At 50.9% G+C, this 22,117-nt stretch overlaps 2 protein-coding genes across 3 annotated transcripts in view; one reads left to right on the forward strand and one right to left on the reverse strand.

The window, feature by feature from the left end:
• The window catches only part of ZFYVE9 (zinc finger, FYVE domain containing 9), a 144,730-nt gene extending 142,032 nt beyond the window's left edge, over positions 1 to 2,698 (forward strand). For both annotated transcript variants that reach the window (XM_011973763.1, XM_011973764.1), the window contains 2 exons: positions 756 to 932; positions 2,071 to 2,698. In XM_011973763.1, the coding sequence (XP_011829153.1) occupies positions 756 to 932; positions 2,071 to 2,232 (339 nt within the window). In that variant the 3' untranslated portion in view covers positions 2,233 to 2,698. The remainder of the gene's footprint in view (positions 1 to 755; positions 933 to 2,070) is intronic.
• A 5,627-nt stretch (positions 2,699 to 8,325) lies between these two features.
• On the reverse strand, positions 8,326 to 21,701 carry CC2D1B (coiled-coil and C2 domain containing 1B). Its single transcript, XM_011973762.1, has 25 exons — positions 21,565 to 21,701; positions 20,028 to 20,110; positions 18,405 to 18,549; positions 17,310 to 17,413; positions 16,774 to 16,932; positions 16,224 to 16,349; positions 15,874 to 16,033; positions 15,505 to 15,683; positions 15,257 to 15,332; positions 15,048 to 15,155; positions 14,825 to 14,955; positions 14,484 to 14,556; positions 14,130 to 14,260; positions 13,576 to 13,693; positions 13,321 to 13,493; positions 12,796 to 12,921; positions 12,171 to 12,229; positions 11,973 to 12,089; positions 11,552 to 11,625; positions 11,384 to 11,442; positions 11,174 to 11,225; positions 10,615 to 10,714; positions 10,383 to 10,473; positions 9,385 to 9,429; positions 8,326 to 9,018 (listed from the first exon to the last, which is right to left on the reverse strand). Exons 2-25 carry the CDS (start codon positions 20,091 to 20,093, stop codon positions 8,968 to 8,970), a joined length of 2,523 nt encoding a protein of 840 aa, XP_011829152.1. The 5' UTR covers positions 20,094 to 20,110; positions 21,565 to 21,701; the 3' UTR covers positions 8,326 to 8,967.
• Between the last annotated feature and the right edge of the window lie 416 nt (positions 21,702 to 22,117).

The following is a 22,117-nucleotide window of genomic DNA, read 5'->3' on the forward strand; positions in this document are numbered from 1 at the left end:
CCACTGCACTCCAGCCGGGTGACAGAGCGAGACTTTGTTTCAAAAAAAAAGGTCCTCTAACTTCCTTTAGTCCTCTGACTAAGGGACTTGCTCATGACCCTTCCTCTATGGTGCTAGGACTTGGGTCATCAGTTCCAAGTGTGTTCCGCTTCTGCCTGTGCACAGTGCAGTGCATGGCTCTGTGTGGGCATGCTGACACAGCTCCCGCCTCTGCAGTGGCAGGGCTGTGTGGTGGAAAAAGCTTCCAATAAAAGGCTCAGATGCTAGGCTCAGCCCAGCTCTTCCTCTGTCTCTTAAGTTCTTCTGTCCTCTTGAGCCAGTCAGTTCCCTTCTAAGAGTAATTGTAAAATAAAGCAGCTGGGTCACATCATCTATAAGAGCCATTCTCTTAGACTTAAGATCATTTTCTAGGTAAATTGTCCACATATAGGGATTACCTTTTAGTGGCATACAATGCAAAATGGAGGCCTTTTGTAGTTCTGAGAAGAACGTGCCATTGCAACCGTGGAGGCTTGCGGGAGTTAGGCAGGCTTCTGCTGCCACTTTGTAGATACAGAGACGGAGAGACGGATTGTTTTTTTTAGGTGGAAGACATAAATGCCCGACTTTTCCTGGTCCAGGGACTTTATGGTGTCCTGTTCCCGTCATGTCTTCTTGTAGATCTTGGAGAATCAGGGTGCTCATATACAGTGAGCTAATCTACTTCTCCCAAAATCTAGGTATAAGTTTAAAAGTCTCTTTTGTTTGGGGAACAGGTGTTTTTCCTAGAAAACGATGACCAGCACAATTGCCTCAGTGATCCTGCAGATCATAGTAGATTGACTGAGCATGTTGCCAAAGCTTTTTGCCTTGCTCTTTGTCCTCACCTGAAGCTTCTGAAGGAAGATGGAATGACCAAACTGGGACTACGTGTGACACTTGACTCAGATCAGGTACGATGTGTCTTCCGCAGCTTTTAAAGCTGGCCTCAGGCAACGTCTGTATTTCTGACATGCGAGTTTTTCTGCATCACCCCGGAGAGCTTAATTCTCCGACCTTCTGGCCTGACCAGATATAGTGTTCTGGCCCTCTCTTTAATAGTACTATACCCACATGTGATGCTTGGTCAGATTCTCTCAGAACCATTTGAACTGTGGCTTCTTTACCTGCATGGCTTACCAAGGAGCTGGTTTCCTTCTTAGTGTGGGGTAAAGAGGGGAACATGTGGTAGGACCTGCCAATTCCTGCCTTGATGCTTACAAATTGCCAGACCTCTCTGTTCCCTCAACCTTTTAACTTCGAGTCACTTAGAACTTGGGTGTAGACTCAGCTTGATCACCCTTCCCCCTGAGTGTTAATTCTGCCCAGCAAGCTGCTTCTGGCCTGAGTGCTTATGAGGAGAAACTGGTTCCCGAGTACAGGGTTGTGCCATTATCAGGGAATGATGAAAGGTTGTGTCTGGCCCCAGTTCCTGACTATTCATCAATCAACAAATATTTATTTTCTACTTAACGGCTTGCCCAATGCTTTACTCATGAAGTATTCTGGTCCTGTCTCAAATGACATTGATAATTCGGCTGGAGGGAATTACCTCACGTAAAACAAAGAAAAAGCATTTTTCTGCTAAATATGTGAGCCTCTTGAGGGCAGGGCTCTGTTACATTCGTCTTTGGATCCCTGCGTTTATAGGTGCTCAGAAGATAGTGCATGAATGAACAGATGGATATAAGAACAAATATTCAGTTCCTACTATGTTAGGGAGCTATACATTGTACATTTCTCAGTTTTCACAACCAAAGCTTAAGGTGTTATTTCTGATACTCCATATCTTTCTATGCACCTCTCCCCTTCACCAGAAAACTAAGACCATAACAGGTTAAGTGGCTTACCCAGTGCCTCATGATTGTCAAGTGGTCAGGAGTAAACAACAGGGTAAGTGACAATCCGGAAAAGAAGATAAATTTGTATTCACTGCCATATGTCTAGCCTATGGCCAAAAAGGACATCTCCTTTTCTGCTCAGCCTCCTTGCCCTCAGCCCTGGAGAGGCCTCTGTTCAGTAACCTCTCCTCCTTTTCTCTCTGTGGTATAGGTTGGCTATCAAGCAGGGAGCAATGGCCAGCCCCTTCCCTCGCAGTACATGAATGATCTGGACAGCGCCTTGGTGCCGGTGATCCATGGAGGGGCCTGCCAGCTCAGTGAGGGCCCTGTCGTCATGGAACTCATCTTTTATATTCTGGAAAACATCGCATAAACAGAGAAGACTTCATTTTTTTCTGTTCAGACTTGTTGCAACAGCAGTCATACCCAAATCATTTGCACTTTAAAACTGGAAGATTAAGCTTTTGTTAACACTATTAATGGGGTGGGGAATAGGGTGGGAGTGGGGGTTTGGGAGACGGGTGGGAAAGGGTGGTTAGGGGGACAGATGTTCCATAATTCTAAGTCTTCTATGCATTGTCCACCAAGAAGATCTGGGCAGCTTCTGTTCCTGCACAACAGTTATGCTATCCTCGCAGCTAATCCCCTTCTGTTACTGTTTAGACAAGAATTCCGCTCCTCTCTCAAGATTTACTTATGGTCATGTGCTCAGAAATGCTCAAATGGGTACAACCATCACCAAGGGTGGGATGGGGAGGGCAGAAGGGAAATAAAATATGAAGCATCCATTCTTGCACTCTTTGTACAGCATTGGTATAAAAAGGATAATTCCCCACTGATCTTGTCCCAGTTACATCACAGCTGTTTATCAAGTAGAAGTCACACTTAGATTTTTGTTTTTACCAGATTATTCATTGAAGTGAATCGAAGACTCAAGGGCTTAATCTACTCTTCTAGTTTCGGAAGGGCAACTCGGTGTAAATGTCATTTGGAGAGCAGAGCTGAGTTCAGGATTGCTGGAGATCTGCCTGTGTGGATGGCAGGTATTCAACTGGGTATTTCTGTGAATGCTGATGGAATACACCCGGGACGTTTTTAGTTATAAATACTGGAAGAATTTAAAAATACATTTTATTGAGAAATAATTTAAACTTCTAGGAAAGTTGCAAGTACAAAAAAACCCATGCACACTACCTAGATTCCCCTCTTGTTCACTTATTAACATTTTGCCCCATTTGATTTGTCAGGGTTTCTCTCTGCCTTTCTCCTTCTCCATAAAAAATTGAGGCATTTGAAGTAAATTGCATACATCATAGGCCTTTACTCCTAAATGCTTATTTCCTAAAAATAAGGACATTCTCTTATACAACTGTAGGACAGTTCTCTACTTCAAACATTGATTTGATACTTTAACCTGGCATCTGCCCAATGATGTTCTTCGTAGCATTTTTTCTCTCCAGTAAACCTTCCAGTATAGAATCAGACATGGCTATGGCTGTCATGACTTGTCTTGATCTTTTATGTCATTGATATATATTTTTTTGAGACAGAGTCTTGCTCTGTCAACCAGGCTGGAGAGCAGTGGCGCAATCTCGGCTCACTGCAACCTCCGCCTCCCAGGTTGAAGCGATTCTCCTGCCTCAGCCTCTGGAGTAGTTGGGATTACAGACGCCCGCCACCACCCCCAGATAATTTTTTTGTATTTTTAGTAGAGACGGGGTTTCACCATGTTGGCCAGGCCTGACCTCAAGTGATCCGCCATCCTCTGCCTCCCAAACTGCTAGGATTACAGGTGTGAGCCACCGCGCTCAGCCTCATTGATATTTTTGGTGAATGCCCCCCCACCCCCACCCTTTCTTTTTTTTTTTTTTAACAGAAAACAACTCAGTTTGATGTTTCCTTACATTTAGAATCGGGTTATGTGTTTTTGCCCAGAATGACTTGATATCCATCTGCCCCCTCATTGACAGTGGTAAATTTTGATCACTTGGTCAAGGTGTTATCCAGCTTCTCTGCATATCCCCCCACCTGGAACTTATAACCAGTATATATAGACTTTCAGACCATGCAAATATCTTGCCTATGAAAGTGTCCCCTTAAATTAGTATGCATTGATGTTCGTTACCTGCACTGATCTTTTACTATGATGTTTGCAAAATGATTTTCCAATTCTAGCGCATTCTTCAGCTTTACAGGTTGCACTTGGTAATCTACTATAAGCAGAAGCCCTTCCTTCCCAATTTATTTATTCATTTAATTATCATTATACACTCATAGACTGTTTTTTGTTTTGTTTTAAAACAGTGTCTCACTCTGTCATCCATGCTGGAATGCAGTGTCACAATCTTAGCTCACTGCAGCCTCAAACTTCTGGGCTCAAGCAGTCCACCCACCTTGGCCTCCCAAAGTGCTGGGATTACAGGCATGAGCCACCAAGCCTGGCCTTTTTCAGTGGTTCCAATTCATTATTTTGGTACACAAATGGTCTCAGCTTTAGCTAGACAAGAGACCCTTCAAGCTGGCTCCAACATCCTGGTGACATGCTTTTTTTTTTTTTTTGAGCACTTCTTTTTTATTTCTATCCTAACAAGATGCTTCAGGCTTATCTTGTGGTGACCCTACCCTAGCCCTGGAATCAGCCATTTCTGCAAGGAGCTCTGGGGCTTCTTTTAATGGGAGTGGTATTAGAAACCAAAATCTGGTTTATCCATGATGTGTGATGCACTCTGACCTTTTTCTGTTTCATTAAAAAATTATTTTGGTCTTAGGCCAAATGGATTCCACAACACACATTTTGAAAATACTGCTTTAGGGCAATGTACTCCATTGTCACTGGCATCTTCTGAAAGTCAAGGCTAAACTAGTTTTTCTGCAGTTATTAGTACAGCTCCAAGAATTCCCTGGAAACTAGCGCAGGCCTCTGGGACAGCGACAGGCTGCTCCCCAGTGGCTAGTGCTGGGTTTAGCATGAGGCAACAGCAGGCTGTGGAAATTTTCCATTTTCCAGGCTGCTCTGGAAAATGTCTGTGTAGGTTCATCCTGCTCTCTGAGGTGGGAGCTTATAGTCGACATCTGCCTCTCCAAAGGTTTTACCAATGGTGGCTGCACAGAACTCTTACTGTGACCTTTCCCACAGGCTCAGAGGTACTCAGAGCTTCTAAGGGGGAAGCTTAGCCCACACAGCAGTAGCTTATCAGGGCCAAGCCCTGGGAACCGCTACCTCCAAACCTGACAAGAACAGGAAGCACTTGTTAACAGGGGCAGCTTATTTTTGGTCTAATAGCCAGCTTTTTCTGAACATACCTCAAAAGTTTGGAACTTCGACAGGGACTGGTCCTGTTTTCCTGTGGTTTATCCTCCTGCTTGCCATAGTACTTACTTCTTCTGGCTCATTGCAAGCTTTTAAATTCTCCCACTAAGGATGAACTCTGGCCCTCAGATCCTTTCTCAGCAGCATCAAATGTCCTCTGTGTTTAGTAAAATCATTTGTGGAATTGGCCATAAAATAGCCAATGCTAGTTAATTGTTTTTCTGTTTATCCTTGCTTTTATACAATGTATATTGTAAGAATTATATAAAGCAAGGGACTGAACCACCACATTTTGAAATAGGCAAATTTTCTGGATTGTAAATTTAAAGATTGAGATACAGCGATCCTTCTGTACTGAAGAGGAATAGAGTTGCCATTCTGGTAATTTATTAAATTTTTAAGAATTATTAAATGCTTACCAAATGCTAGGTAATATATTTTTATCAACATCTTCTGAGGAACTACTGGACTGTAGGGCTACAGAGATTGGAAATTTTGCCTCTGTAAATTCCCCATGTCTTGTCTTCCCCCAGCCACAGTGGTTCCTGAACACTGGTGGGCCCAAGATTTTCAGTTAAATTTACCTCTAGATAGGTCACCTGGGAAATAATTTATGCATTTAACACATTTCAAACAACAATCAACCTGCTGAACATGGTTTCTGGAATTAGCAAGTCTGTAATGTTTCTATTTTTTTTTTTGAGACAGAGTTTTGCTCTTGTTCCCCAGGCTGGAGTGCAATGGCAATATCTTGGCTCACTGCAACCTCCGCCTCCCAGGTTCAAGTGATTCTCCAGCCTCAGCCTGCAGAGTATCGGGGATTAGATTACAGTCATACACCACCACGCCCAGCTAATTTTGTATTTTTAGTAGAGATGGGGTTTCACATTGGTCAAGTTGGTCTCGAACTCCTGACCTCAGGTGATCTGCCCTCCTTGGCCTCCCAAAGTGCTAGGATTACAGGCGTGAGCCACCTTGCCTGGCTGGTTTCTATTTTTATAATGCTAAAATAATAATAATGGCAAGGGGGATTCAGGGATTGTATGTAGTCAGAAGGGCTAAGGAGTAGGGAGAAATGATGCCATTTTAAAGCCTGGGCAGCTGAGGCAGAGAAGAAACATCCATCTGTGGAGCTGACCGAGGTGCAAGCTCCCAAGATCTGCCAGTCTCAGTTGCATGGTTTCATCCTGAAAGCAGCTGCCCTTACTTAAGGGACAAAGTCTTTTAGGAGCTGCCCATGGAAAACAAGGCGTCAAAATCCAGAAGCAACAATTCAAGTTTCAGAATGGTGCTATGAGAAAGGAAAAATGTTAGAGTCACAGGAGTTTGCCCTTTAATTGTAAGTAAGACTTCTTGATTCTAAAAAATTTCCATAGTTCAATTCACTAATTCAGAAGAAAGCGTGCATTGCATGAGATCAAAGAACTGAAAATTTTTAAATGATTTGGGTTGTAGCTGGCTCCCAGCTACAGGTGTCACTAATCTCCAATGTTTGGTTACTGTATTTGTGTTGGTTTTGAGACGGAGTCTTGCTCTGTCACCCAGGCTGGAGTGCAGTGGTACAATCGAGGCTCACTGCAACCTCTGTTTCCTGGGCTCAAGCAATTCTTGTGTCTCAGCCTCCCTAGTAGCTGGGATTACAGGCCCCGGCCACCATGCCCAGCTAATTTTTGTTTTTAGTGTAGACGGAGTTTCTCCATGTTGGCCAGGCTGGTCTTGAATTCCTGACCTCAGGTGATCCACCTGCCTCAGCTTTCCAAAGTGGTAGGATTACAGGCGTGAGCCACCGTGTCCGGCCTGGTTACTGTATGTGGATAAATCTCAGGACAAGATGAGGCTGGGACAGGCTCCTCCCACAACAGTGACACATGCATGCCTTTGGTTACAACAAAGGCCTTTTAAGAACTTCAGTCTCCAAGTCTGGTGGGAGGCTTTGTCTTGCTTCCTCAGCCTGGAGGTTCTGTTTTGAAAGAGCAGAGAAGCAGACTGAAATTGAATGGGTTGCAAAGGAGAAACTTTGGAGCCATAGAAAACTTTTTATCTATCAAAATAGGCCATTTCCAGCAGAGGCCTGAATTTAGAACTTTAGAGTTCTAAATTCTGGCTGGAACTTTAGAGGATAACCAGTGGTCCCTAACCCTCTTAGGAGGCACTGGGTTGGATACACACCCTAAGGGGAGTAGCTGGGTCAGGAACCCTTCCAGCCACTTTTCTTTGCTCTATAGGTTATCTTATGAGGCTAACCACCCTCCTTTTCATTCTAGATTATTGCTGTTAACGTGTATGCAGTGTTGCATACACGTGACCGCAATTAAGTGTTAAATCTCACATCTGTGGAAGTTTTGATAGCTCACTTCTGATAAGATTGGCCAGCCAGGTGCAGGTACCGGTGGTGGGCGCCTGTAATCCTAGCTACTCAGGAGGCTGATGCAGGAGAATCGCTTGAACCTGGGCGGCGGGGGTTGCAGCGAGCTGAGATCGTACCACTGCACTCCAGCCTGGCCGACAGAGATACTCTGTCTCAAAAAAAGGCCAGAGGACTCCTGGGGAAAAAAGTCACTTGTGTGTGGTTCCTGCTCTGTGACCCACTAAAAGCTCTGCTGTTAAGGGCAAGGAAGCATGGTCCAGCCCTGTTATCCCCCAAAAGGACACACACAAAGCTCAGTTCTTGAGCTGTGCTTAGGCAATACTATAGTGATCAGTAAGCTAAATGTATTTGCTTCACTTCTAACCTTTTTTAAAAGTGATCTTGAGGAATGCTTTGTTGATCTTGAATTAATGCTTCAAAAAGGGGGTGGGGGAAGATGGGGTATTTCTAAGAAATGTAGAACATTTCAGTTTTGAATATTAAATCTATTACAACTACAGACCCCTTCATAGTCTCCATCCATTCAAAAATACAAAGCCAAAGAATTTCTTGGAAAAAACTAAGGAAGTCCCCCAGGTAACCAGCCGAAGAGGATGAAGAGGAAAGGCTTTCCCTGCCCTCAAGAGGGAAGCCACAGCAGCTGTTTGTTTGTCACGTTACTGCTACCCTGGCTTTTAAAAAGTGACAGGGATCAGGACTTTTGTTTAGGACTTTGATGGATACTCTGTAGTTGAGTATGAAATCCCTACAATGAGTTAGAGTTAGTTTCCTAAATAAATAAACATGGCTACATAAAATTTTATATATATATTTTTTTCTTCCAGTTAACAGTCTTTTTTCTTGGGTGGGTGGACCAAACCCAAGATCCAACCTTCCCCTTACTTCCCACCAAGTAGTACCAAAAACAACTTTCCTCCTCCACTAAGTCCTTAGGGAAGCAGGAAGGCTAGTGCAGCAGCTGTCAGGGATAAAGGCACAGGCAGAGCTGGGGTGATGGAGTTGTCTGGGACAGGCTACCACTAGCCCACTGGAGTCACGGAACCCTGACCCCACCCTCAGCAGGGGAGGTTCCCGATCACCCTCAAGTTCTCCCATCCCATAGTTATATCTTTTAAAGGCACATCTAGAAGTGGTGCAACTGGAGGCAGGTGTAAGCTATACACAGTTGCCACGCAGGGGTTAAGGGGCTGCAGGACTCCATGGCACAGAGGAACGAAGGTGTCCTTGCCCTCATCCAGACTGGGGGCAGGGGGAGACAGCAGGGAGATGGGCTCCTGGAACCCAGCCTGCTTCTGTAAAGGCCCCGGAGGGGCCAACAGGAAAGACCAGGGTTGTGGTCAGTAGTGCACGTGCTTAACAGTTCTTTGGTGCTTGGGTAGCAGCATCTCTCTTATGTACAAAGGCTTCTGAAGCCAGCAAAGCTGGGGAAGTCAACTCCTGCACAGTTGCGGCCTGACTCCTCTCCTGGTGCTGGCCATCGGCTACACAGGGGTGCAAAGCACAAGAAGTCAGTCTAAACTGCAGTGAAAACACAAAGATTTTAGAAAGGGTTTCCTGAAGATAGTTAAATCCTGGAAGGTTACCTTCTCTCCCCAGTTCTACTGAGGAACATCAGAAACTCAGCCCATAAGCCCTACCCAACAGTTTGGCCTCTTGGTCTTTCTCATAGATGAGAAACTCCTAGGTTTTCTCTCCAGATATGAGTTGAATAGTTAAGTAAAAGAAGGGGGCAAAAGTTCTAAAGGCCCAGAGAACTGCCCACCTCACAAGCCCCTGGGCTCCAGAACCAGCCAGTTCTCCGTGACCATCTGCACATCCTGGCCACTCAGAGGCTCCCGCAGCCTCACCTTCACTTCCAGCTTCCCCCCGGTGGGCTTCCTTCCATCCAGGACCTGTGAGGACCACAGAGAGGGAGATGGTAACTAAGGGGACAGAGATGGGGAACAGGCAGGTCCCTACATTCCCAGGAAAGAAGTGAGAGGAGCTAAGATGTCCTGTGGCATGAACACAGGAGTCTCCATTCATGACAACCCTACCCTCCCAGTATTTGGAGGAGGAAGTGGTGGTGGTTTTAGGTGAGTCTTATTTAAAAAGTAATAAATAAATCTAGACAAGCATGCTAGAGCTCTGTTCATTTTCTCCTCAATGCCCACGACAACTTCCGGACGAAACATTGGTTGAAGAAGCAGCCTTCCACTGACCTAAACCCTCACTTCACAGATGGCCAAGACAGAGAAGCAGATGCCTCTATGTGGCAGAGTCGGCACTGGAACCCCATGCCCAGGGTTTCTTCCATTCACCACACTACTCCCTCTTCTGGGCAGAAGATGGGGCAGTCAGGGTACAAAGCAGTACAACAGGCCCAAGAAGTCCAATCACCCTCAGTGGCTCCAATAGAGACCAGGGCCCACTTAAGAACAACTTCCCCAGGCAGGCAGTAGGGGTAGGTGTGCTGCAGTGGGAAGAGCCTCAGCCTACACAGGTTATCAGTAAGGAGCTGGTCATGGCTCTGCCAAGACACACCATATGAACTTACAGAACCCTCTTTCCTCTTGGACCTGAGTTTCCTCATTTGTCAGAGGCAAGGTCGTATAGTCCTTGCCTGTGGAATCCACTGAGTTCATGGAAACAAGGAGGCTGCCTTCTGCTGGGTCCCTCTATGAGATTTCTCAGACCTTCTGAACCTCTCCATCTGTGCAATGAGGATTCCACCTACTCTAAGTACACTTGTGGAGAATTTCAAATTAAGTTATGAGCACAAAAACCTACAACAAGGTGTGGTGTTCAGTGCATACTGGCTCTTGTCGTACCAACCCCTTTGGCTTGCCCACACCCCAGTCCCTACCTCCACAATTTCTCTGATCTCACACTCATTCTCCAGCCGCTCCAGTTTCAGGTGTGCTGTGCCAACCAGTTTGTCGCTTCTGAAAAAGGACCTGGGGAGCCAAGAAGCAGCAGAGGATTGGACTGGGCAGGGAAGGCAGGAATGTGCTGGCTGAGCTCATGCAGGGGCAGCAGTGACAAATGCTTTTCCCTCCTCCCAGCCCACGTGGCAGTGTGACCAATGGGAGCCTCACCCTTTGTGGAAAATCTCAAACTTGATGCCTTTGCTCTGGATCACCCTCTTGAAGCCCCGGTGGTTTCGGTTGATGTTTAGTTTGAAGAGTTGATCAAATTCTGGCAAAGGGGGAGAAAGCAAGGAGGGACTTGGCTCTCGGGATTTCCTGAGGAAGTGGAAATGGAGGCCCAGGGCTGGCTGCCTTCCCCCGATCTCTCCACCTGCATTTTGGGGTGACTGCCTCCAAAGGGTGGTAGAGCATCGAGGTCCTGGCCTTGGAAGTGAGTTTTTGTACTCTTTTTAGACATAGATTATAACAAAGTAGGAAAGACTTGGAATTGGGATACAGAATTCCCGGGTTCATATCCCATTTCTACCACTTCCTTGCCATGAGGCCCCAGGCAAGTCCCTGTACCTCTGCGCATTTCTCCAACTACAGAAGAGGCATGTTAACAGCACCTTTATCTCCCAAGTGGGGTGGATCGAGTAAGGGCATAGATAGGAACCCACTCTGGAAACACCAGTGCTGCCCACACTCTCTGAGAGAGAGGAGAAAGAGGCCCACATGTGGCCCTCACCTGGAGAATTTGTGTTCTTCACCACAGCTGTTTTGCTTTTTTGAGCTTGGTCCTAAGCAGTGAGGAGGGAGAAGTCAGGACAGCATATAAACACAGAGGCACACAGGGCAAGCACTGCAGCCAGGCCTCCCAGGGATGGGAAGAAAGTGAGCACAGGGTCCTGGAATGCAAGGCGGGTTTCAGAGGATCCTACTTCTACCTGAAGCTCACCGAGTTAGGATAGTGAAACTCAAACCGCACAAAAGCATCCAGGTCATCAGGAGTCACCCCTGGGAAGGAGAAAAGGGAGTCAAGTCAGAGGGAGTGGCCAGGAGCCTAGCACTTGGGGTGGAGTGTCCGGGCAAGAGCCTCCTGGAGTAGGGGCGGCCCTAGGGTTACCTGGAGGGGCTGGGAGGTTCATTCCCCGGACAATGATCAGATGCATTTCTGTGCTGTTGAGTTCGGAGAAGATCCTAGAGCCAAGAGGGAAGGAGAAAATGCTCAAAGTGAAGGACAGTGGTGGAACAAGGTCTCTTCTTCCAGGGCCTGTATGCTCAGCTGGGTGGTGACAGGAGGGAGGGAAGGCAGAGCTGGTATGCAGACCTTGGTCACTGACTTCTGGTCCAGAGCTCTTTCCACAGCACCTAGACAGCTGTGCGCTCTTCACTGGCATGCACCCTGTCCTACTCCTCAGCAGCCCCAGTGCCCACAGTGGGGCTAGGCTTGGCAAGCCTCACTAAAGGGGTAGAAGTCTCTGGCCTGGGCTCCCAGCCTCCTGCCCCTCCCTGCCTGGAGCTCCTGTTTCCCTAGGCCTTGGTACCTCACAGTCTGGAATGTCTTCAACTCAAAGTGGTGGCTGGGAGGGTCAAGGCCCTGAGCCTGGGCCAGCTGCAGGATCTCCAGCTGTTTCCTGCGGTCCTGAGCAAGCTTCTCAAATCTAACAGGGATGGGTACGTCAGCATGACGATGGATTTTCTGCTCCCCACCCCAGGAGCCCAGCCCCAGCCCTTGCACTTACCGGGTGGTCTCAGCCACGTTGCCCTGGTGCATGAACTGCTTGGAGAACAGGAGGCACTTCTGAAAACAGAGGCCCAGAGTGACTCCCGAGCCCAGAGCAGGACCTGCCTCGGTTGGCATTCAAGGGTAGACTTCTTAAAGCTTCAACCTTCCTCTGTAGCCTAACCTCTCTCCTCCCATAACACAACCCCAAGGGCACTACTCCCAAGTCCCATCAGGTTTCTCTGCCTACACTTTTGCCATTTTCTCTTCTGAGGTCAGCCATTCCCCAAATTAGCAACTCCTTCCATCAAAACCTAATTCAAACATCCCCTCAGAAGGCAGCCTTTCCAGAACAGGTGGCAGTTCAGATAGATACACACATAAACATACACGCACATCACAATGTTCTTTCCCTCTTCTCTATTGTTTGAACTCTGTACCACCCTGAAAGAGGGGTATTATCACCCCATCTCACAGATGAGGAAAATATAGTTCAGAGAGGGAAGTGCCTTGCCCAAGTTACACAGCAAGTAAGTGGAAGAGGTAAGAATTTGAGTCCAGGGCCGTGCGGTCTGAGCTCCAGGCCTTCTTCCATGGGGAGGCTGTGGGCACAGAGGGGAGGAACAGACGAGGGGCCTGCTGACCTCTTGTTGCTCCAGAAGCATTTTTTGCAGCTGGGCATACACCTCCTCCACCTTCTGGGAGAGTCGAAGGTCCTCGTGGTGGATGAGGATGAAGTCACCCTCCTCATCCGTCAAGGGCGAAGGCACCTACCCAGGTCACAAGGCCCCTCGGGCCCCAAGAGTCAGATTACTCCTCTACCAAGTCCAACAAAGGCAGGAACCCAAACTAAACAATTCCTCAGCTTCTACTACAGTCCACTGATGACAACTCATCGCCTCCCATTCTATCCCAAGATAACACTCTTGCCTCTCATGGCCTGGCCCAGCCTTGTCATCTCTGACCACGGGCAGCCCACCTTCCCTTCTCCTGGTTTCCTTTGGGGCCGTGAGTTAGAGGGGTATAAGCAAAAGGCTCTTTCCCAGCTGTCATCATGTCCTGTCCAAATCCCACCTCATCCCAGAAGCTGCCCTCGTTCACAGCCTGTCAAGCCTGCCAGTCACCTTCTCCGCCTGAGAAGTCCTGGTGGTTAACCAGGTGGGACTCACCTTGGACAGATCAACAGGTCTGCCAGCTCGGGCCTGGATGATCTGAGCCTCAAGACATTTGGCCACCCGCAGATGGGCTTTGGCCTGCTCCAGGTCCTGGCTTCGCTTGGCCTGCAGGGCTGCCCGCTGGTACTGCAGTTTCCGTGCCTCCAGCAGTGCCAGCTGCTCCCGCACTAAAGGGAGAAGGCTACTGGTTAGGGCCACACCTGCCCTCCCTAGGCCCTCAGTTCTTTACCCTGCTTGTCCCCAACTCACCAGATGGACTAGGTGACTCCTTAGAACTTGAGGCCTTGGGCTCAGGCAGGGGCTGAGATGAAGGGACCGCGGGCCGTGCAGGTTTCTTGGCCACTGGGGCCTGTGCTGGGGGCTCACCCTGCAGGTGCCCAGGAGGCTGTTAGGAGGGGATCTGTTCCCCAGCATGGCCAAGGTGGCTCCCAGACTTGCTTGGGCTATCTTTCTAACACTGTACTAAATCACTGTGTGACCTGAGATGGGTGGCTTCTCTTCCTGGGCCCTAAAAGATATGAGAGCTAGAAGCAGCCTCAGAAGCTCTCACATCTAACCTCCCCAACAGGAGACAGACTGCAGGATAATGGGGACAGAGCCGGAGCTCTGGGTTCAGAAAGACCTTGGTTTGAATCCTAGCTCTGCTATTTCCTAGCTGGGTGTCCTTGGACAAGTTTTTTCTCTGTACAGTGGAGAAAAGAATATGTACCTTATTGGGCTTGTTAGTATGGACAACAGGGTCTGGGTTTACCCCTCACCTGCTATTCTCCCCACCAGCCCTGAAGTCGATCCCTCAGCCAAACCTCGTCCTCGTCTTCATCAGCTGGGCCTGTATCCTCTGCGGAGGCCAGTTTCTCTGCAGCTGCCAATGTCGCTGCCACTGAGTCCTCTTCAACACCCATAGTGGGCTCCAGGCCAGGGATAGGGGGAAATCCTGTGGGAAAGAGACAGCATGGGAGGGGCAGGGAGCAGCCTCAGAGCAGCACAGAGCTACCCAGGGCTCTGTCTGGGGCATGGCTCTGCTGAGCATGGCTGGGATGGATGGCTCCACAGTGGGAAGGCAGATGCATGAGAAGTCATCCCCACTGGCTGTCCCCCATTCCCTTCTTGCCCAGGGACCACCTCCTCACAGCACCCCTAGGCCATGCCCCACTCACCTGGAGGAACAGGCAACTCAGCAAAGTTGACTTTCCGTCCTGCTCGGTGTGCTCGAATAGCATCTTGATATTGCTGCAAGGGAAGGAAGGGAGGGGCCTGTGGTTGGCAGCAGCCCATAGGCCCCCTGCCCAACATGACACACAGTGGGGCAAGGAGACGGAGACTGGTGGGAAGACAGCAGCCCTGGGAGAAAAAAAGATCCTTGAGGCAGCAAGAGCCCCAGAGAGACAAAGAGATGAAGGTTCAGAAAAGATGAGGACTAGCCGGAGGACCAGGGAGACAGAGCACCCAGCCAGGGAAGAGGCCAGCACAGGCAGGGGCTGCACAGCCGCGGGCCCACCTTGGCAATGCGCTCATGCATCCGAGCCTTGCGCTCATCCCCACCACTCCGGGCCTGGATGCCTGCCTCGCGGTACTTGTTCAGCCTTTGCTGCAGGGCATCCAGCACTGTCTGTGACTCTGTAGGGGCCACTTGAAGGAAAGAAGGAAGAAGTGGGCATCAGCTCAGCCTGCCCCCCAATGCCTGCAGGTCCCCACACCACAGTCCCACCATCCTGCCCTACCTGGGGTTGCTGGGATGTCAGGGGCCATCACTGGCTGCACTCGCTCCACAGCTGGGGGAATGACTGAGGGTGCTGTGGGAGCCTGAGACGGCTGCCGGGGCTTCAGATCTGGGGGACCCAGAGTAGAAGTGTAGGTGGGAGGGCCTGGTCAGCCCCAGGCCTGCTACTCCTCCCCAACCCCACCCCAGCCTGAGCAGATACATACTGACCCTCAGGTGCCGGAGGCATGGCACTCAGATCCACGGGCTGCCCCTTCTCCAGGGCCTCCAGGACAGCACCGAATCTCTGCAGAAGTTGGAAAAGCAGGTGTGGGCAAAAGCCAGGGGACTCCAAGAGCCTGGGCTGAAACAACCCCCACTCAGGCCAATCTCACTCAATCTCAGTCTAGCTCCCTTTCTGAGTCTCAGTTTCCCCCATCTATAAAATGAGGGTAGGTGGCCTGAGCCAGATGCCATACCTTCCCAATCCTCATGAGCTCTCGTGCACGGTCTAGCTCGCCAGCCCGCTTGGCACTGAGGGCAGCCACTTTGTACTCTCTCTGTCGGGATGACAGCAGGGCCCGTGGGTCTGGGTCTGAGTCTGAAATGGGCTGGGCAGAAACGCCAGGGAGGCTGGTCTCAGGTTGGGAGGGGTTGTCTATAAGGAAGCAAACAGTCCCCAGAGAGCACATGAGCGTCACAGAAGAAGGTGCCCATGGACCTCACTGGCCTGAGGATGTCCTGGGGAGGATGTGACCAATGGTAATGAACAGTGGTGGCAGGTTGGGGAGACAGGCTGTGGGCTATGACCCCAGGAACTAGACCAGGATTTGGGCATCTGCAGATACCTGACTCCAAGGCAGGGGGAGCTGGAGGGTCTGCCTCAGGGCTCCTGTTGGCTGGTTCCTGGGGGACCAGGGGCCGCTTTCCTAAGGCCACTGGAGGTGGGATCTCATCCTCATTGATCTTTCTGCCTCTCCTCACAGCGGCTAGCTGCGACTCCAAGGTCTGAGGGAGAGAACTGGTCCAGAAACCCAGCCAGCCATCTTAGCCCAGACCCTGCTCCAAGACAGGCCAGGGGTGGCTCCCCCACCCCCAAAGTCTGGTGAGGTGACCTCCCCTCCACTGGTGCAATCTCCACCAGCCGCCTTCCATGAAGTCCCCTCCCCTGCCCTGCTCCCAGCCTAGCCCGACTCACCTTCAGGCCGCGCTCGCAGCGCCTAGCTTTGGCGGCTTCGCCTGCCTCTTTGGCGCTGGCCGCAGCCTCTCGGTAGTTGCGAATTCGTTCCTCCAGCAAAGCGTGTAGCCCCTGAGATGCTCCGGCCTATGAACAATTTGGTTAAGGGCCTGGCCACTCCAGGGCCTGCTAGGCCTACCACTCTCCCTCTGCGGAAGCTGCCCCCAGAAGATGGAGCTCTGGGACTCCAGGAGAAAGAAGAGCCTAAAAGCCTCAAGGCAGGAAGCAAAGGCTCACTGGAGAGGCCAGAGGCCATGGCAGAGGCAAATACAGAGCACCAGTTGGTGGAAGCCAGGAAATGGCTCCCGGGGGTGGTCTGGGAGAACAGAGAGGCCTTTGAGACTGGCAGCCACGGAGGAGTTTCTTGTGCTCAGTTTCTGCTTGGGGCGGCTGCTGGAGGAGGGTCCTGGAAAGGGTGACTGCGGCCTTGCCGTGCAGGCCAGGCCACACACGTGTTATGTCTGGGCACACAGGAGCATCAGAGGCACAGGGGCCCTCCGCCAGAACCCACCTGAGCTGCTGGGGCTGAAGCTGTCAGGACAGCTGTCTGCACTGGAGGTTCAGTGTCTTCTAGGCCCTTCTCCTCCTCAGAGCCGCCTGGGCCAGCTGCCTCATTACCATCCAGGGGCTCAGTCTCCTCGTCCACACCTAAGACCTCCTGCAGCTCCGTCTAGGGAGACAAAACACAGCCCAGGAGCTTGGGAGCCTCAAGACCATACCCACGACATGACCTGAGAGTAAAGGACCCTCTCTCCCAGCGATATTCCCTAACGTCAGTCACTGTGCCTCAGTCCCCTTCACCAAAACATTTCTTTAATCTGACCAAGGATAGCCTCGAAAACAGTAATTACTCCAAATCTCAGAATTCTCAACCGCAGAGCTTAGACCAGAAGTTAGAGACACGCCACCCATTGTACGGCCAGGAGGGGCAAGCACTCACTCAGAGTCAGAGAACAGAGGGGCACCCCCAGCCTCTCTCCACTGCCCTCTCCTCCACCAGGCCCAAGCTTGCCTCAGAGCCCTGGGATACCAGCCTGGCAGACACACCAGCAACTCTGCATCTTCCTCCAGCCCTTCCTCCTCCTCCTCCTCCTCCACATCCCGCATACAGTCTGCTGCCAACTTCTCGATGTGGGCCATGGGCAGGGGGGCTGGGGGAAGAAGGTCACAGCAGGTCAGCACAGCACAGGTAAGGTCGGGGATGAGTAAAGGAGGGGCTTGGTAGATCCACCCAGACAGAAATCCCCTTTCCCTCCCACGGCAGAGGCCCACCTGGAAAACTGCTCTTCCTCTAGACCTAGTTCAAAAGACCCTCAACAGGGAACCCTTCCTCGGCCCCCCACCAAGCAACAAGCTGCTCCTTTCTCTGCACCTCCACCTACAGTAGCCTGACATAGACATGACCATCCACTCTCTCCAACCACACCTTTCACATCTGAAAAGATTTTCAAAGTCCAATTGAGCTTCACAACAAATCTGCAAGATGGATAATATCCCCTTTTCATATACTGAATAAACTGAGAAACTTCCAACATTAGTTTTCCTATCACTGCAATCCTAGTAAGTGGCAGAGCTAGGATTCAAACCAAGGCTTGTGCCACCCCAAGGCAGGAGCAGCGAGCCCCTTCCTAGGTCCTCCCATTATCCTCAGCTCAGGGACATACAGAATGGTGGGGATGGGCGGGGGAATTCTCTGAGGGTTCCTGGTGAAAAGAGAGGAAGATTTAGACCTCCTGATCCTCCCAGGCCTAAAGTCTCTGTTCTCATCTGGGCTGTGGAGGGAGATTTCACTTAACTCACTGGACACAATTTCTATGTACTTCCTATGTACCCAGTTCAGTCTGTGCAACTGGGCCCCTACCCTACACCAGTACCGTGGCTAGGGCTAAGGATGGGGACCTGAGTCAGTCTGAGAAACACATTTGTCCACAATGGGGAGGGGCCAGCCCAGGCCATGACACAAGGTGGGGAAGCAGGGTGAGGCCGCCTCTTGGAGGGAGTGCTGCAGAAGGCACATGGGTATTGGAAGGACCAGGGGATCTGGCTGGCTCCCTCCAGCTGCAAGGGAACCCCTCTACCATCTTGTCCCAGCCTGTGCCCATCTTGTCCCAGCACCAAGCCCGGCCCTGTGTACAAACTCACCCTGCCCCTTGGGTGCTGGCTTCTTGCCTGTAGTTTGTGCTTCCCCTGTGAGAGCCAGCAGCTCAGCCTCCAGGTCCTCATCATCTTCAGCCTCATCTATGCCCAGCAGCATGTCCTCAGGGCCAAACTCCATAAACAGCCCCATCTGAGAGCAGAGCAGGACTCTCAGGAACCACACAACAAGGAGGGTAGAGCTCAGCTCCAGAGCCAGACTTGGGACTCTCCATGTCCCCATCAGTGGCTCCTTCAGCCTGTGAGGCCCAATGTGCAGAAAGAAACTGAGGCCTGCAACATTACTCCTTGAGAAACCTTCCTAGGGACTCAACAAAAAACCCAGCAAGGCCACACTGAAACTGAGACAGTCTTGTGAGAGAGTCAGAATTTAAAACACACTACCATTATTACGACTAACAGCAATAGCTGCCATGCACTGTTCTTAGTGTTCTATGTGATTATCTTAACTATCTCAGGTAATTCTCACAATTCTGAGAAGGTCCTATATTTTAAAACTCTGGTAAAACATATACAATATGAAATTTATCATCTTAACCACTGTTAAGGGTGAGTTCAATGGCATAAGGACATTCACACTATCCTGCTACCATCGCCATCATCCACCCACAGAACTCTTTTCATGTTGTAAAACAAACTTTCTACCCATTAAACATTAACCCCCCTTCCTCCCCTCCTTCCAGCCTCTGGTAAGCACCATTCTTCTGTTTCCATGAATCTGACTACTCTAGGTAGAGGTACATCCTTTTTTTTTTTTTTTTTCCTGAGACAGAGTCTGGCTCTGTTGCCCAGGCTAGAGTGCAGCGGTGCTATCTTGACTCACTGCAACCTCTGCCTCCCGGGTTTAAGCGATTCTCCTGCCTCAGCCTCCCAAGTAGCTGGGAATACAGGCACATGCCACCACACCAGCTAATTTTTGTATTTTTAGTAGAGATGGGGTTTCACTATGTTGGCCAGGCTGGTCTCAAACTCCTGCCCTCAGGTGATCCACCCGCCTCAGCCTCCCAAAGTGCTAGGATTACAAGCATGAGCCACGGTGCCCAGCTCACATTCTGTTTTTATCCCAATGTTCAGATGAAACTGAGAGTCTTGTGAGACAGTCAGAATTTACAACAAGCTCTTTGCGACTTGAGTCTATGCCCTTTACCCCACCTCCTTTCTTACCTTTTTAAAGACAGTAAAAATGGACTAAGAAATCTCAAGACGTAGGCCCAGAAGAAATAAATGAAGAAAATTGGTGAGGAAACCCCCCTGTTCTTCCACTTGGGGCACAGCCATCTGTTCCTAGGCAGTGAAATCCTCCCACTGACTACCGCCCTCACATCCTGGCATCCCTCACTAACAAGCAAAGTTGTGACCCTATCTGAGGAACCCATGAGAGCACAGAGGTCCCATCAGAACATCCTAAACTTTGGTGATTCCTGAACCCTCTCCCCACTTGTGTGTGGCAGGGACTAGTAGGAGGGTGCCTAAGGGCTCTGCCACCTCCAGGAGACACTGCTCCAAGTCTCTGAACTAATGGGGGAACTACATGTGATCCAGTTTGCCTAAGCTGTCTAGGGACTCCCATCCCCAAACCGACCCAGTAGCCTAGAAGGCTAAGTTCCATACCTGCTTGGCAGCGGCCACCCCTTGGCCTCTGGCCTGAGGGCCCTTCCGAGGTCTTGGCCCTGGCATCGTGGCAGCCTAGATACCTATGGAACAGTTACAGAGATTCAGGCTGGAGTAGCCCATAAGCCCCGCCCCCAACAGTGCTACCTGTGGTAAGGTGTGGATAGTAAACTCCCAAAGAAGGCAATGCTGAACACCAAAGGATGGATTACCTTTAATTAAAGCACTGAAGCAGCACAGGCCATGGGAGGGATGGGGATCACCTGTCAATGGGTTTACTAGGGAGTGTTCTGAACGGACTCAAATTTAAAAAGCACATTCAGGGAAGTACTCTAGGTTCAGGGTGGGTGGAAGGCTGGGTAGAATTCAGAAAGGTTCTAAAGCTGTGTTTATGGAAGCTACAGCTGGCTATTTAATTTTAAATTGCAATGAATTAAAATGAAATAAAGCTAAAAATCCAGTCCATCAGCCACAACAGGCACATTCCAAGTGCTTAACAGCCATATGTGGCAAGGGGCTATGACAAGACAGCACAAACACAGAACATTTTCATCATCCAAGGACACTTCATCAAAGTTCCATCTCACAGCTGTGCTCTGGAGAAAGCTGTCCCAGCATTCTGATTCCCATAAAGATCTCACAGTCATTCACAGGACCTGCTGCGTCAGACTTTGTGATGGGCACTGGGAGCGCAGGAATGAATCTAAGACGGTCTCAGCCCTCAAGGACCATGTATATGGTGGAGGTGGACTACACGGGGTTGCCCCAGGGGCTATGGGTGCCCTGAGGTGACCCCTTCTTCAGCACTGGGAGAAAAGCCGCCTCCTTCGAGGCGGTGATGCCTGGGCTGAGTCACGCAAATAAGTTGGAGGAAAGAGGGGAATAGGATTCCTAGCCGAGGGAACACCTGATGGCTCTGAAGTGGGGAGCAGCTTGGCTCGTACAAGGGAACCTGAGGCCTGGTATGACTGGGGCATAAGCGGTGAGGCCTGAATGCACAAGCCGAGATGGAAGCGGCACAACATGAAAACCTCTAAGCCGAAAAGTGTTTGGGCATTATTCTGAGGGCGCTGGGAAAGAAGTGGCAGGATCGGATCGGTGTTTCAGAAACCCCACTCTGGCGGCAAAGGGTAGGTGCACAGGAGGTAGGGGGTGAACGCAGGAAGCCGGCGCATCTCGCCACAGCCCAGGCGAGGAGACCAGCTGACGGGCGTGGGGGCGGCGGGGAGCGGGCGGAGGAGCTGGCTGGCGCTCCGGGAGACTCTCAGTGTCAGATTTCGGGACTTAGGTGAGCGGCAGGGCCCCGGGAGTGACCCCGGCTCAGGTGAAAGCGAGACCAGTCAGACACTCCAAGGCTGCGGCCCCGATGACAGAGCCAGGCCTCAGGAGAGATGGGCAACGGAGTCCGTAGGGGGAGGCGACACGGGACCCCCACTCCCGCGCTGCGGGACGCGCCGCCCTGCCCCGCCCGCGACGCCTCCATCTCCCCCGCGGTCCCCCAGAGCTCCCCACGCCGAGGGGCGGGGACGCGGCATACCTCGAGGTGAATCCCAGCCAAAACCCGGCCTTCTCCCACCCGGCACCGCCCTGGGCTCCCGCGGGCCCTGGGCCGCAGCGGTAGCGACAGGAAGCGCCCGCCGGGGAGGCGGCTCGCGCGCAACACGTGACCCCACTAGCCGACGGCCGGCAGTGCGCATGTGCACAGCCCCCTCAGGCTCCGACAGGTGACACCAGGGCGGGGTTCGCAGTGCGCAGGCGCGTTCCGGCAGGTAGCGCGGGACAAGAGCGCTGGGCGGTTCCGCCCGGGCGTCCACTGGCAGGCTCAAATGAGGTCGCGGGGCCCAGCCCTCGCCCACTTGCAGCCTCTCCGCCGAGCCTCCTCCCTCACGCAGCCCAAGGCGCTGAGCGCTTGCTCGCTGGACCTACCCCGCCTCGAGCCCTGGCCCCGCCCCACCGAGCAAGAGGGCGGGGCCTACCCAAGCTCCGCCCTGGAAGCGAGACAGGGGCGGGGCTCGCCTGCTTGTCCATGTCCTTTAAGTCTGGGGAAGTGGAAATGGGGCCCACCATATTTTTCTTAATAATTCAGCACC

The sequence above is a fragment of the Mandrillus leucophaeus genome, unplaced genomic scaffold, assembly GCF_000951045.1.
Source record: "Mandrillus leucophaeus isolate KB7577 unplaced genomic scaffold, Mleu.le_1.0 Scaffold14, whole genome shotgun sequence".
Taxonomy (NCBI): Eukaryota; Metazoa; Chordata; class Mammalia; order Primates; family Cercopithecidae; genus Mandrillus; species Mandrillus leucophaeus.